The sequence below is a fragment of the Homarus americanus genome, unplaced genomic scaffold (assembly GCF_018991925.1).
Source record: "Homarus americanus isolate GMGI-L3 unplaced genomic scaffold, GMGI_Hamer_2.0 scaffold51476, whole genome shotgun sequence".
Taxonomy (NCBI): domain Eukaryota; kingdom Metazoa; phylum Arthropoda; class Malacostraca; order Decapoda; family Nephropidae; genus Homarus; species Homarus americanus.
In genome coordinates this window covers 5,495,254-5,511,163 of record NW_024736148.1, presented here as the reverse complement: position 1 = coordinate 5,511,163, position 15,910 = coordinate 5,495,254, and the positions used below count along the sequence as shown (strand labels likewise).

Genomic DNA, 15,910 nt, shown 5'->3' with positions numbered 1-15,910 from the left:
CTTGATTTTTTTTTCAAATTTGTATTTATGTATAATTATTATTATTTGTTATTTGTTTATTATTTTATTTATTGTTATTAATTATTATCATTATCATTATATTTTTGCCCAGGCCCCGATGTGGGTCAGTGACCTGTTCAGGGTGGACTAATAGGCTACCCGTAAAAAATCAATCAATAAATCAACCGATCGCAATGAATATCACTTGTCAACGTAAATTCTCAGTTTCAGTATAGGTCTCGTTGTAAGGACAGCCTTATGTCAATTCTGTAGTTCACCACATACAAAAATGAAACTTACTTATCAATCTCACCTCAAATAATAAGTAAGGCCTTAAAGGTGTGCCAAACGCAAAGACAGATCCATGCACACAGGACTTACTGTACAGTATATCCCTAAAACCCTCACAGGATGGCAGGGGAGGGAGGGCAAAAAAAGTCCATGGTACTGGAAGTACAATACTAACAAGATGACAACCCATAACGTGAAGGTCTAGAACCCTCTACCGAATTCCTAAAACCCCAACTGAGATAACATGGTTATATATACATTTATCAATTATATAACCAGATTTTGACCAAACGGTCTAGATTTGCTCCATTACTAACCAAACTTACTTATATAAAAAAATCACCTATTGGACTTATTTCTCGCCTGTTTGCTTGAAGGAAAATAATTAAATACTGTCCCGTGGTTGATAAGTTACCTGCAACTATGGAGACCTGACTGCTAATAGCTCTCACCACTGGATATAACCCCTCATGGGATGACACCCAAGGTTCTCCCGCCCTCACCCCTCTGCTCAACCAAGGTAATATAAGCATCACTGAAGGCCAGACCGAGCCACTCTTGTGGTGATCGCCAGGTGAGGAAAGTGGCAGAATGAAGCTAGTGGTATTGGCAGCAGTTTTGGCCGGGGCGTTGTGTCTGCCCGGGCTCCCATTTCAGTCTGACCACTGGGGGGCCAACCTGACTACGGTGAGTAGTTATATTAAAAAAAGTAATCCTTCCTTTTTTACCTATGCCTCATGATACACTACAGGCACAAACAAACACACAGGCAAGGAGTCATAACCACCACCGCCACTAGTAGGCAGCTATCAAACAGGGAGGTACTACCGCCTGGGAAGATATTGGAAGTATAATATGTTATCTAATGGAAGACCCTGCTGCCATATGGCATCACAAAAATTGGGATTAAGTCTCAGGTTGCTGATCTGACTTTCTGCCTCATTTGCACACAATTGCAGGGTCTCAAGGTGGTTCGATAATTTTCATATGTACACAATTGAAGTTCAAACATTCAGTAAACTTTGTTTACATTCGGTGCTTCTGTTATGTACACAGACAAGAGTGAAAATATTACCTTAGCTGTAGTTTACCGGAATGAACAAAACATCATTTTCTTGTTTGGCCTTGCGGGTTGTTAAAGCGGGCCTAGTTGTGCAGTGTGCTAGTTACACCATGTCTTCGTCAAACGATGCTCAATCTTCTTTAAAATATAGTAAAATGTTTCCCCAAGCCATTCTCATGTATTGAAAAGAACCTACTTGGGTTCTTTTTTAGGTCACTAAAAAAGATGGTGATATTCACCAAAATTTCCTCTACTGCGATTGATTTCATGTATTCCAGTTATTTTCCTTCCGATTTTTGCATACACACTATCGAGCACAAAGAAATCTTCGTCAGACGACGACCTGGACACTTTATTGTACGACAGCAGATAGACCTGCGTCATCTGTGTCCGACTACCGGCGCTGGTCGGTGCTGGAAACCGGCAAGAGGATAACCTGCTTTCTTTGTGTACTTACCCTAAAGGTGGAGAAGACAGTACCAAAAATAACTTATGGATTTGAACCAAAATTTCTGGAGATACTATTTGCGTGATACCGAACACAAAATGGAAGAGAATACACATAACCTGTGGCTTGGTTAGGTTGGATATCTAAATACAGGGATGACCAAAACTAAACTTTTACTTTTATCCTCTTCGCCATTGATCGGCTCGTTAGCCACTTGGAAGGTCGGTCGTCTCTGTTAAACACTGTTGGCAAGTACAGTACTGGGCATGCACTGACTCCTGATTCCTGAATGTATCTGAACCTGCTCCAGTGCTGGTCAAGTCTGGTCTTGAAAGAGCTCACACTCGGTGCCGTCACTATACTCTCTGGCGGGCTGTTCCAAGAGTTTACAATTTCCTCCGAAAAAGTTTGCCCTCACAGTTTTTGGACGTGTGGCTTCTTCAACCTTGAGCTGTGACCCCTTGTGGGGCGAGCGTCCGCCAGCTCCATGTATTTTTTTTACGGGGATTTTTTTTTTTTATTATTGTGGGCACCTACATTCTTGTGTAGGTGGCGCAGAAGCGTTTACAGCGCAACAGGGAAGCATGCTAAGTTCATGCTTGCCCTTATGTCTCATGTGTTAAGGGCGTAAGTCGAAGAGTCAAGGGCGTAGAAGCCTGAAGAGTCAGTGGTTTATGTCATCAAGTTATTGGAAGCTCAACAACTTTCCCTGTATACGAATTCGCAACTTTCGACTTACAACAGGTACCTACTCTACTGCTAGGTGAACAGGGACTAATGGGGGCTAGGAAGTAAGTCCAAACAACTTCCACCGGCCCGGGAATCGAACCCGTGACATCTCGCTTGCGAGGCAAGAATGGTACCGCTTCTACCACCGGTCCCCTTTTACGGTCCCCTTTTACGGGGATTAGCTCACCCGGGCACAGGTCACTGACCCACATCGCGGCCTGGGGGACGAAAATGTAATAATAATAATTATTATTATCGCCACTGGCTTATTATCGCTGGCGTCAGTGCTGGCGTTTGCTGCCTTGCCTGAACAAACATTAGATCTCTCAGTCTGCGACCACGTGCCCCCACGCGGCGTGTGACCTCGCCAGATGGCGGCTGGGGGCGCGGTGTTACCACCGGGAGTGTTATCGCCACTGGCGTCAGTGCTGGTGTTTGCTGCCTTACCCAAACAAACATTAGGGGGCGGGCGGTGTTTACGGACAAGAGGTCCTGATTCTGCTGAATGTATGGTTTAAAGGGTGGAGTGGCTCCCATGACGCAGATCGCCCTCTCAGTGATGCCCTACACGCGACCTGTGACCTCGCCAGATGTGGCGGCTGGGGGGCGGTGTTTACCACCGGGAGTGTTATCGCCGCTGGCGTCAGTGCTAGCGTCAAGTGCTGGCGTTTGCTGCCTTACCCGAACAAACATTAGGGGGTGGGCGGTGTTCACCATGAGAGGTCCTGATTCTGCTGAGTGTATGGTTTAGAGGGTGGCGTGGACGCCTGGACTCCATGATGCAGATCGCCCCCTCGAGTGATGCTGTGAGGACCAGCCCTCTGCTAGCAGTGGTGAACACCAACTCCCAATCCTGGCCGAGTTTTGTGCTGGAACAATTGACACAGTACTATTGTCCCTTGGAATACCATACTGGTTCTCATTGACCCGCACTTGTAAGTACAGCCAAAGTGATGACATACCCCTCAGTACTGAAATATTGTGGACTAATTATGCCTACTCGTTCCTGCCTTATCTGGAGCAATAAGACAACACAGAATGAAGTGTAACTAAGATTAATAGAGTTATGAACTTTGTATCATGTCACTATGCTCAATAATAAATTATAATTAAGATAAATTGTGAGACTAACTAATTATGTATCAGATAGATCACCATGTAATACTAATGAACGGCTTGTTCTCTGCAGGTTTTGACCACATCAATAAATATTGAATGCATCAAAACGCGGGTTTCAATCATTCCCTTCGACTTGTCCGTCACCTGAACGTCCTTAACTAAGGCGTTTTCAATAATAATAATAATAATAATAATAATAATTCATAGTAAATAAATTTTATAATAAAGAATATACAATTTAAAATATAATAATGATGATAATAATAATAACACTAGTATTAATAATAATAATAATAATAATAATAATAATAATAATAATAATAATAATAATAATAAATATAAAAATTAAAGAAACTCAAGTGAGAAACAATATATTGTATGTATGTTGTGTTCTCAAAGTAAGAAAAACAATTGAGATCCTGCAATTGTGTGTAAATGAGGAAAAGTCAGATCTGCAAACTTGGTCTTGGTCACAATTTTCGTGATGCCATATGGCAGCAGGGTCTACCATTAGACAATACATTATGCTTCCAATATCTTCCCAGGTGGACACTCGACCAAGATATAAATATATACACCCGTCTGTAGTATAAGCTAGCAGTTGCAGGCATTCTAATCTCTCTGGATAAGTGAGGTGCCACAGTGCAGGCACCAGTCTGGTGGCCCTCCTTTGGACATTTTCAATAAACTTTGAGTCTCTAGCATATCTCGGGGACCAGACCGGGTGACTGCACTCGAGGAAGGGTTAATATTCGTCCATTGGCTATCCTCAGGTTCCTGCTATGTTTACCTGAAGTTATACTCCTCACTTAAACTCAGTTGTCTCTTCATTTCCTTCTCCTCCTCCTTAGATAGCGTATCTAAAATTTTCTCTATTTTCTTCCATTAATCTTCTGCCATTATCGCCTACCTCACCTCCCACACTGCGTGTCTCATAAAGCATAAAGCATCACGCGCATTCGTTCCCGTACACGTCACGTGGTCAATCAAAAACGTTTTTTGAGGGGCAACCAATTAAAATGATTAGTGGTTTAATTCGCGGTATTTTTGGCCCAATCAAATTCGATTTTTATTTTGGGTCTCATATTTCGAAATTCAAATTCATTTCCGACCATGGAAGTCTGCGATGGGTGTCACTTCAATTATATGGAGCTAATTGCGAGTTTTGGGGAAAAAACGAAGAAACTATAGCATTTTATCGATCTCATGGTGTTCTCCCGACCTCAGTAAAGTGGCCTACTGTAAGTGCAAGCTGCCCGACTATACCCCCCCGTTAAGCGAGAATCAGTGTCACTATGAACCTGAGGAGCTGAGTGTATCCTTTCCGGACAGAGGTGACGTTGTCAACTTGTCACTTGTCAGTTGTCACTAGCGTAATTGATTTATTTGTGTTGGTAAGATGTACACAACCAAGAGAAGAAACCTGTGTTTAACTATAACACGATGGCTACCTCTATCAGCGTCATCGGTACGGTACGGAGTCTTTAGTTATGAGGGGTTGAAGGAAAAGTGGTGAAACTGAAATACAGTAGGAGTAGAAAGAATCTGGGCTCAACCAGATCGCTTCATCTTTCCTATTGGTGTTTTATCTTTGTTCTGCTCCCTTGGGTCGTCAGACCTTTGTATTAATATTGGTTTATTTATATAATGCTGCTTATTATTATTTTTTTTGGGTTAGTGAGGCCCTGGGTCCTTGTGTAACTGGGAGGGTAGTCTCATTTTTTCTGAGGTGTTAGTTAAGTGTTAGTTGTGTTAGTCTAAAGGTACACTGTATGGAAAGGCCTGCCAGGTTCTTAGTGGAGCTGGTAGGTCACTCTCATCTTTATTTTTCTCTATTAATGTTTTATGTGTATATGTGTATATTGGGGCGTCATCTATTGAACACCACTTCAACTAGTTTGAGGCCTAGTGAATAAAACTATCAGTTACCAAATGCTATACTGTAGTTTAGTGTAAAACTAAGACCTAAACCTTATCGCTTAATGTAAGAAAGTTATAATTTTGCATGCAGATTATGTTAAAAGAAAACAGTTTTTGTTATTTTTACTTGCAGCCCGATCTAATTTTCTAACTTTAACACGTAGTTCGACCTGATTTCCTTTTTGTATGTGCAACTCAACCTAATTTACCTACACTAATGTACATCTTATGCTAATATAAACAAATGATTCACATGAAGATTAGCCACCCCAGCTTATTTCACCTGATGATTAAACACCCTAACGCTGCCTGAGGGAGTTAAGTTACGTTTGGTTAGCATAAGGGTGGTTAATACTGAGATGAAATAAGCAGGGGCGCTAATCTTCATGTTATCCAAATAAATATTGGCATTATTTTGCGTGCAGCCTGAGTTGATAGAAGCCTTCGGTTACCCGGCTGAGGTACACACCGTCACCACGGAGGATGGCTACATATTAGAACTTCACCGTATACCCTTTGGTAGATCTGGCCCTTCCCCCCACGCTGACGACCGCCCCCTGTGTACCTTCAGCATGGCCTTCTGGGGTCCTCCGCCGACTGGGTCATGAACCAACCTGACGAGGCTCTTGGTAAATGAATGCATTGTTGTGTGGTGTGGTGTGATGCTGTGTTGTGGTGTGACATTTGTAATATAGTACCAGTACTATGGTCTTATTACACACACATGGTATATTTGTTGAGGATTTTAGTTCAGTACAACAATCATTCAACACGAAGTAGTAAATAAGTACACTTGCTATACTAACTGACCCGTCTCCTCTACTTCCGTCAGCTTTGATCTTGGTTGACGCAGGCTACGACGTGTGGCTGGGGAACGCTCGAGGCAACACCTACTCTCGTAATCACGTCGACCTGTCTCCCAGCGACATACATTTCTGGGAATTTAGGTAAAGAGTAATTAAATGTGACTCGGAGATCAATTGGTAAGGCTTTCGACTCCCATTCCGTAAGAGGCGTTGTCCAATTTAAACCTGGACAAAGATTAACCTTCTCACCTACGATGTGTCACCACTTTAATAAACTAATACTGAAATTATAAAATATTTCAAACGAGAATAAAAATTAATGTTCTTGAGCCAGAATCAGAGATTATTCAAAATTTATTAGTCATTTAGATGAAGAATAAAGATGATTCTTCTAAAATACACCATATTCAGATGAACCTCAGAGGGTTCAGGCGAGGTGATAGGATTTCGTGTCTCCCAAACTTAGCTGGGACGAAATTGCTCTCCTGGATTTGCCGGCGGCCATCGACTACATCCTGGCCACGACGGGCGTCTCCAGCCTACGCTACGTGGGCTTCAGTATGGGTACCACCACCTACTTCGCCATGATGAGCAAGAAGCCGGAATACAACGAAAAGGTGTGTATATATAATGGATACTAACATCACCAGCTGGTTACTGGTGCCAGGACAACTTACTGACACCAATAAGGGAGTCCTAGGGTGAAGTAAGGAGGTGTTAGCGGCCCAGAACTAAGGTAAGGGGTATTAGGGGTCCAGAACTAAGGTAAGGGTGTTAGGGTCCAGAACTAAGGTAAGGGGGTGTTAGGGGCCCAGAACAAGGTAGGGGTGTTAGGGGTCCAGAACTAAGGTAGAGGTGTTAGGGGTCCAGAACAAGGTAAGAGGGGTGTTAGGGTCAGAACTAAGGTAAGGGGTTGTTAGGGGTCCAGAACTAAGGTAAGGTGTTAGGGGTCCAGAACTAAGGTAAGAGGGTGTTAGGGGTCCAGAACTAAGGTAGGGGTGTTAGCGGTCCAGAACTAAGGTAAGAGGTGTTAGGGGTCCAGAACTAAGGTAAGGGGTGTTAGGGGTCCAGAACTAAGGTAAGGGTGTTGGGGTCCAGAACTAGGTAGGGGTGTTAGGGGTCCATAACTAAGGTAAGGGGTGTTAGCGGCCCAGAACTAAGGTAAGGGGTGTTAGGGGTCCAGAACTAAGGTAAGGGGGTGTTAGGGGTCAGAACTAAGGTAAGGGGTGTTAGGGGTCCAGAACTAGGTAAGAGGGTGTTAGGGGTCCAGAACTAAGGTAAGGGGTGTTAGGGGTCCAGAACTAAGGTAAGAGGGGTGTGGGGTCCAGAACTAGGTAAGGGGTGTTAGGGTCCAGAACTAAGGTAAGGGGTGTTAGGGGTCCAGAACTAAGGTAGGGGTGTTAGGGGTCCAGAACTAGGTAAGGGGTGTTAGGGGTCCAGAACTAAGGTAAGGGGTGTTAGGGGTCAGAACTAAGGTAAGGGGTGTTAGGGGTCCAGAACTAAGGTAAGGGGGTGTTAGGGGTCCAGAACTAAGGTAAGGGGTGTTAGGGGTCCAGAACTAAGGTAAGGGTGTTAGCGGCCCAGAACTAAGGTGGGTGTTAGGGGTCAGAACTAGGTAAGGTGTGTTAGGGGTCCAGAACTAAGGTAGGTGTGTTAGGGGTCCAGAACTAAGGTAAGGGGTGTTAGGGGTCCAGAACTAAGGTAAGGGGTGTTAGGGGTCCAGAACTAAGGTAAGGGGGTGTTAGGGGTCCAGAACTAAGGTAAGGGGTGTTAGGGTCCAGAACTAAGGTGAAGTTAGGGGTCCAGAACCAGGTAAGGGGGTTAGGGTCCAGAACTAATAGTCCAGAACTAAGGTAGAAGGGTCCAGAACTAAGGTAAGGGTGTTAGGGGTCCAGAACTGTAGTGTTAGGTCCAGAACTAAGGTAAGGGTGTTAGGGTCCAGAACTAATGTTAGAGGTCCAGGACTAAGGAGAGGTGGGGTGTTAAGTTCGGGGAGAAGAGGGCTCAGGAGTCCGGGTTGGGGTTGTGAGACAAGACTTTATCCCAGATTAAAATAAATATGGCCCCTGAGCTTTGTGCTTTGTTTATTATTTTACCGGGGCAGGTTTAGTCAGTCCGTCTCCTTGTACTGTGATTTGTACTGACATAGAAGGTGCAATATAGAGACAAAGAATAGAATAAATCAAAGCAATTGTTATTTTTTTCTCAAACATGATGTTACTGAGATGCAGTTTCAGACTGAAACTGCATTTAGAACTGAAACTTTCAGTTCTAAATAAAACTTTAATACTCGCGAATATTTAATTGAGTTAACCTCATTATGATCCCAACCTTCACAGTATAATGAATTACTGTTACATAATACACAAGTCATCTTAATCCTTCGAGTATGATGACAGCCCTCAGAGTACAATAAATTAACCAAATGAGTATACGTGTAACCCCTTGAGTACGATATCTTAACTCTTTGAATACGGTGACCTGTATTTTCTGGTGTAAGAGGACATTGTACTCATGGGTTGTTTCATCGTATTCATTGGGTTAGTATCTATAACTGATGTCACTGATTTTGGAGAGGTTTTTTTTAATACTTGGTTTCAGACGGAGTTATGGGCTGTGTCTCCTGGTGAGTGACATTCCACGTAAGTGAAGACATGAGAATACACCCAACGGATTGACTTAACTAGTATCTGTTAGGGGGCACAATAAACGTAGAATACTTATGGAAATGTTTATATTTAATTCCTGCTCCTAACTGGTGCTGAGGGAAGGTGTCTAGTTAATGGAGTTATAATGTAATGCTGGTGTAGTACTTTCATCTCCCTCCAGGTGATGTTTGAGTGACAATAACAGTAAGTGTTGTTTTGTGTCTCAGGTAAAGGTGATGGCCGCCCTGGCACCTGTGGCCTACTTGGCTAACATCGAGAGTCCCATTAAGGAACTGGCGCCCTACTCCAACGAAATGGACGTGAGTACCTCCGTCTTTATCTCGTATTGTTGAGAGGTTTCTGTGATATCAACAACGCCTATGATACCAACATCCTGTGATATCTGCAACTGTGATAAAAACATGCTGTGATATCTTCAACCGGCTGTGATATAATACATTTTGTCTCACTTTGGTTTGTGGTCGTATTTTAAAACATGAACCTAACCTAACCCAACCTAACCTAACCTCACCTAACCTCGGCCCCAAGTAACGTTACGTTATTATTTAGTCAGCAGGTGAAATAACCTGGGGTACGTATAATCTTCATATGGTCTGAATACGTTATTGTTGCACAGATGGTATTGACTCTGCTGGGTGTGGGAGAGTTCATGCCCAGCTCAAAGGTGATGGACTACTTCGCTGAGCACTACTGCAACGTTGAAGACGCTACAGCCCAGCTCTGCTATAACATTCTCTTTTTGCTCTGTGGTCCTGACCCAACAGAGCTCGATAAGGTATATATACTTTTCAAACCATTTCTTCTATCAGTTGTTGGAATGTTTTTGTCATTATTATTATTGTTATTATTATTATTATTATTATTATTATTATTATTATTATTATTATTATTATAGCAATTATAACATCACTACTAACACCACCAACATCATCACCTACACTACCATCACCACCACTACTACCATCATCTCTATACTATCATCATCGTCATCATCATCAACAGGAATGGCTACCGTCTATCCTGGCCCACACCCCAGCAGGCACCTCTGTTCACACCGTCAACCACTACGGCCAGCTTGTTAACTCCAGTACATCTTACTAAACCTTAGAGCATCGTCCTCTGAGGGTTATATCTTGACCTTAAGCTTCTATTTCTTATATCTACTTATTCTTTAGTTATTTCTATCTTATATATTTGAATTTATTATTTATCTTCTCATTTGAATTTATCTACAAAGTCTACATTATAACTTCTATTTTTGATTATTCGTCACTTGTTTTTAGTTAGTTATTATGACCAATTCATGCGATTCCCTTGAGGTATTTTCAAAGCTTTTACTATCGCATAAACAATTCACAACTGACATATTCAGAGTCTAGCTTACGAGGAGAGTTAAAGCAACATTTTAATCTATTCAAACTAACGTCGTGTTGTAGGTAACTTCACTATGTACAATTACGGTGTCTTGGGCAACATTAAGCACTACGGCCAAGTGACGCCTCCCCTCTACAACATCAGTCACGTGACTTCTCCATTCTACTGGAGTGACAACGACTGGCTGGCTGACTACGGTATTTATCTCTCACTTGTCCTCTCTTACCTCTCCCTCCCCATTCCTTGATTCTCCCTCCCACACTCCTCTACTCTCCCCTCCCCACCCCTACCTCCCTCCCCACACACTCCCTACCTCCTCCCTCACATTCCTTGGATCCCACACCCCCACTCCCTCCCACACCCCCTACTCTCCCTCCCCACACACCCCCACTCTCCCCCCTCCCCACACACCCCCTACTCTCTCTCTCACACACCCCTACTCTCTCCCTCTCCCCCACACTCCCCACTCTCCCTCCCCACACACCCCCTACTCTCTCACACACCCCCTACCCTCCCTCTCACACACCTCCCCACTCTCCCTCTCTCACACACTCCCCTACTCTCCCTCCCACACACTCCCTACCTCCTCCCCACACACTCCCCTACCTCCCCACACACCCCCACCTCCCTCCCCACACTCCCCCTCCTCTCCTCCACACTCCCCTACTCTCCCTCCTCACACACCCCCTACTCTCCCTCCCTCACACACCCCCCCTACCTCCCTCCCACACACTCCCCACTCCTCCCTCCCCCAAACACCCCCACTTTCTCCCTCCCCCACACACTCCCCACCCCTCCCCTCCCCACACTCTCCTCTCTCCTCCTCTCCCACACACTCCCCACCTCCCTCTCTCTCTCACACCTCCCCATCTCCTCCCCACACCTCCTCCTCCTCCCTCACACACCCCCCCTACTCTCCTCCTCACCTCCTCCTCCCTCCCCACACCCCCTCCCTCCCACACCTCTCCCACTCCCTCCCTCTCACACACCCCCTACTCTCTCCCCCACCTCCCTCTCCTCACACACTCCCCACCTCCCTCCCTCCACACCCCCTACTCTCTCACACACTCCCCTACTCTCTCTCTCTCACACACTCCCAACCTCCCTCTCCCCACACACCCCCACCTCCTCCCACACCACCCTCTCTCCTCCCACACACCTCTACTCTCTCCCCACACTCCCCTACCTCCTCTCTCCCACACCCCCCTACCTCCCTCCCTCACACTCCCCCTCTCCCCACACTCCCCCACTCTCTCCACACACCCCCTCTCCCTCCTCCCCACACACCCCCCACCTCCCCACACTCTCCCTCCCCCCACACACTCCCCCCTACCTCCTCCCCCCACACTCCCCACTCCACACTCTCTCCCACTTCCTCCCCTCAAACCCACTCTCCCTCTCTCTCACATCCCCTACTCTCCCTCCCCACACCCCCTACCTCTCTCTCCCCACACTCCCCACTCTCTCACACACCCCCACTCTCCTCTCACACCTACTCTCTCTCACACACCCCCTACTCTTCCCTCACACACCCCTACTCTCCCCCTCCCTCACACTCCCCACTTCCCCTCCCCACACACCTCCCACTCTCCCCCTCCCTCACACCCCTACCTCCCTCTCACACACCCCTTCTCCTCCCCCCACACTCCCCCCTACTCTCCCTCCCTCACACTCCCCACTCCCTCCCACACACTTCCTACTCTCCCTCCCCACACCCCCTCTCTCACACCTCATCTCCCTCCCTCACACACCTCACTCTCCCCACACCCCCCTCTCTCTCTCACACACCCCACCTCTCCCCACACACCCCCACTCTCTCCCCTCACACACTCTCCTCCCTCCCTCACACTCCCCTACTCTCCTCCCCACACACCTCCCACTCCCTCCCTCACACTCCCCTACCTCCCTCACACACCCCCCACTCTCCCTCCCCACCCCCCACTCCCTCCCCACACACCTCCCACTCTCCCTCCCCCCCACACTCCCCTACACCCCTCTCTCACACACCCCCCTACTCCCCTCTCCTCCCACACACCCCCACTCTCCCTCCCACACCCCCACTCTCCTCCCACACCCCCCTCCCCCCACCCCCACTCTCCCTCCCACACCCTACTCTCCTCCCTCACACCCCCTACTCTCCCTCTCTCTCACACTCTCCCCACTCCTCCCCTCCCCCACACACTCTCCCCCTCCCCACTCCCCTCCCCCACACTCCCCCACCTCCCCACACACCCCCACCCCCCCTCCCCACACACCCCCCACCTCCCTCCCCACACACCCCCACTCTCTCCCCACACTCCCCCGCCTCCCTCCCCACACCTCCACTCTCCCTCACACTCTACCTCTCCCTCACACACCCCACTCTCCCTCCCCACACTCCCTACTCTCCCCCTCCCACACACCTCCTACTCTCTCCTCACACTCCCCTACTCTCTCTCACACACTCCCCACTTCCCTCCCCACACACTCCCCTACTCTCTCCCACACACTCCCCTACTCCCTCCTCCCCACACACCTCCCACTCTCCCTCCTCTCACACTCCCCCACTCTCCCCTCCCCACACACTCTCCCACTTCTCCCTCCCCACACTCCCCACTCTCCCTCTCTCACACCCTCCCCTACCTCCCTCCCTCACACTCCCCTACTCTCCTCCCCACACTCCCCTACCCTCCTCCCCACACACCCCCCCCTACCCTCCCTCACACACTCCCCTACCCTCCCCCTCACACCTCCCCACCCTCTCCCACACACTCCCCACTCTCTCTCCCACACACTCCCCACTCTCCCTCTCCTCACACACTCCCCTACTCTCCCTCCCACACTCCCCCCTCCTCCCTCACACACCCCCCACCCTCCCCCCCACACACACTCCCCCTACTCTCCCCACACTCCCCCACTCCACTCCCCCACTCTCCCCCCACACTCCCCCACTCTCCCTCTCCTCTCACACACCCCCTATTCCCCCTCCCTCTCTCACACACCCCCACTCTCTCACACACTCCCCATTCCTCCCCCACACTCCCCCACTCTCCTCTCCACACACCCCCCACTCTCTCTCCTCTCTCACACACTCTCCCTCTCTCCACACACACCTTTCTCCTCTCCTCTCACACACCCCCTACATTCTCCCTCCTCACACACCCCCCTCTCCCTCCTCACACACCCCCACTCTCTCTCTCACACCCCTACTCTCTCCCACACACTCCCCACTCCTCTCTCTCCCCCTCACACACCCCCACTCTCTCTCCCCACTCCCCCACTTTCCTCTCCACACACTCCCCACCTCCTCACACCCCACTCTCCTCCCCACACACCCCCACTCTCTCTCCCTCTCACACACTCCCCCTACTCTCTCTCTCCCCCACTCCCTACTCTCCTCCCCACACTCCCCCTCTCTCTCTCACCTCCCCCTACTCTCCCCTCTCCACTCCCCTACTCTCTCTCTCCCTCACTCCCTCTCTCTCCCTCTCCCACACCTCCCTCTACTCTCCCTCCCCCTCCCTCCCCCTACTCTCTCCCCTCTCACACACTCCCCTACTCTCCCTCCCTCCCCCTCCCCTCTCTCCCTCCTCCCCTCCCCTCTCTCTCCACCTCCCCTACTCTCTCTCCTCTCCCTCCCTCACTCTCCCCTCTCTCTCTCTCACACTCCCCTCTCTCTCTCTCCCTCCCCTACTCTCTCCCTCCCTCTCCCTCCCTACTCTCTCTCCACACTCCCCTCTCCCTCTCCTACTCCTCTCTCCCTCCCTCACACACTCCCCTCTCCCTCTCACACCTCCTCTCTCCTCCTCACACACTCCCCTACTCTCTCTCCCACCTCCCCTACTCCTTTCCTCACACCTCCCCTCCTCCCTCTCCTCCCCTCTCTCTCTCTCCGCTCACCTCCCTCTCTCTCTCCACCCTCCCCTACTTTCTCTCCCTCACACTTCCCTTACTCTCTCTCTCACACCCTACCCCTCCCTCTCTCTCCCCTCACTCCCCTCTCTCTCTCTCCCTCTCCCAACTCTCCTCCTCTTTCTCACCCTCTCTCTCTCTGATCCTCCCCTCTCTCCTCCACACACACTGCCCTACTCTCTCTCTCACCTCCCCTCTCTCCTCCCTCACTCCCCTACTCTCCCTCCCATCTCCCTACTCTCCCTCCCCTACTCTGCCCTCTCTCTCTCTCCTCCACACACTCCCCTCTCTCTCTCTCTCACTCTCCCCTTCTCTCCCCTCCCTCTCTTCCCCTACTCCCCTCCCCACACATCCTCTCTCTCCCTCCCTCCCTCCCCTACTCTCTCTCTCTCTCCACACTCCCCTACTCTCCCTCCCTCACACTCTCCCTACTCTCCCCTCCCCCCACTCTCCCCCTACTCTCTCTCTCCCCACACTCCCCTACTCTCTCCCTCCCCTCTCTCCCTCCCTTTCTCTCCCTACTCTCTCTCCCCCACTTCTCTCTCTCTCCCCTCCCTTCCCTACCTCCACACACTCTCTGTCTCTCTCCTCACCTCCTACTCTCTCTCTCACCCCTACTCTACTCTCTCTCTCCCTCCCCTCTACCTCCCCTGCTCCTCCCTCCCCTCTCCTCTACTCTCACTGCTCCTCTACTCTCCCTCATCCCACTCTCCCCTGCTCTCTCTTTCTCTCACTCCCTCTCCCTCCCTCCCCACACTCTCCCTCCCTACTCTCCCTCCCTCTCTCTCTCCCCCCTCCCCTACTCTCTCTCTCCCTCACTTTACTCTCCCTCCCCTCTCTCACTCTTCTCTACTCTCTCTACCTCCCCTCACCCTACTTTCTCTCTTTACTCTCCTCTCTTTGTCTCCCTCAGCTACTCTCCCTCTCCCCCTCTCCTTACTTTCTCTCCTCACCCCTGTCTCTCCCCTCACTCCTACTCTCTCTCTCTACTCTCTTTCCCTCCTTTATTCTCTCTCTCTCCACATACTCTCTCTTTCTCACACCTACTCTCTCACCTCTACTCTCACTCCCCTCTCTCTCTCCACACCTCCCTCTCCCTCCCCACCTCCCCCTACTCTCTCTCTCCCCTCCCCCTACTCTCTCTCTCCACTCCTCCCCTATTCTCCCTCTCTCCCCCTCCCCTACTCTCTCTCTCACTTCCCCTACTCTCTCTCTCCCCCTCCCCTATTCTCCCTCTCTCCCTCCCTATTCTCCTCTCCTCCCCTATTCTCCCTCTCCCTCCCCTCCTCTCTCTCCCCCTCCCCTACTTTCTCCCCTCCCCTATTCTCCCTCTCTCCCTCCCCTACTCTCCCTCTCTCTCCCATTGGTCACTGCTCCTGTGTTTTGGGTTTTTGTGTTTTTTCTTCCCTCTCTCCCTCCTCCCCTACTCTCCTCTCACACTCTCCCTCCTCTCTCACCCTCCTCTCCCCTCACCCCTCCCCTCTCTCCTCTCCTCCCACTCTCTCTCTCCCTCCTCTCCCCTCTCTTCCTCCTCTCCTCTCTCTCCTCTCCCCTCTCCCTACTCTCCCCTCTCTCCCTCCTCTCTCTCTCCCTCCCTCCC

The 15,910-nt window shown here is 49.3% G+C and overlaps 1 protein-coding gene across 1 annotated transcript in view; it reads left to right on the top strand.

Moving 5' to 3' along the window:
- The first annotated feature begins 809 nt into the window (after positions 1 to 809).
- LOC121871991 (lipase lipl-5-like) overlaps positions 810 to 15,910 on the top strand; it is a 26,480-nt gene continuing 11,379 nt past the window's right edge. Inside the window, 9 exon segments of the mRNA XM_042374611.1 lie at positions 810 to 978; positions 5,996 to 6,115; positions 6,118 to 6,199; positions 6,403 to 6,517; positions 6,843 to 6,993; positions 9,252 to 9,344; positions 9,662 to 9,820; positions 10,048 to 10,130; positions 10,480 to 10,616. Of these exon segments, the coding sequence (XP_042230545.1) occupies positions 883 to 978; positions 5,996 to 6,115; positions 6,118 to 6,199; positions 6,403 to 6,517; positions 6,843 to 6,993; positions 9,252 to 9,344; positions 9,662 to 9,820; positions 10,048 to 10,130; positions 10,480 to 10,616 (1,036 nt within the window). The 5' untranslated portion in view covers positions 810 to 882.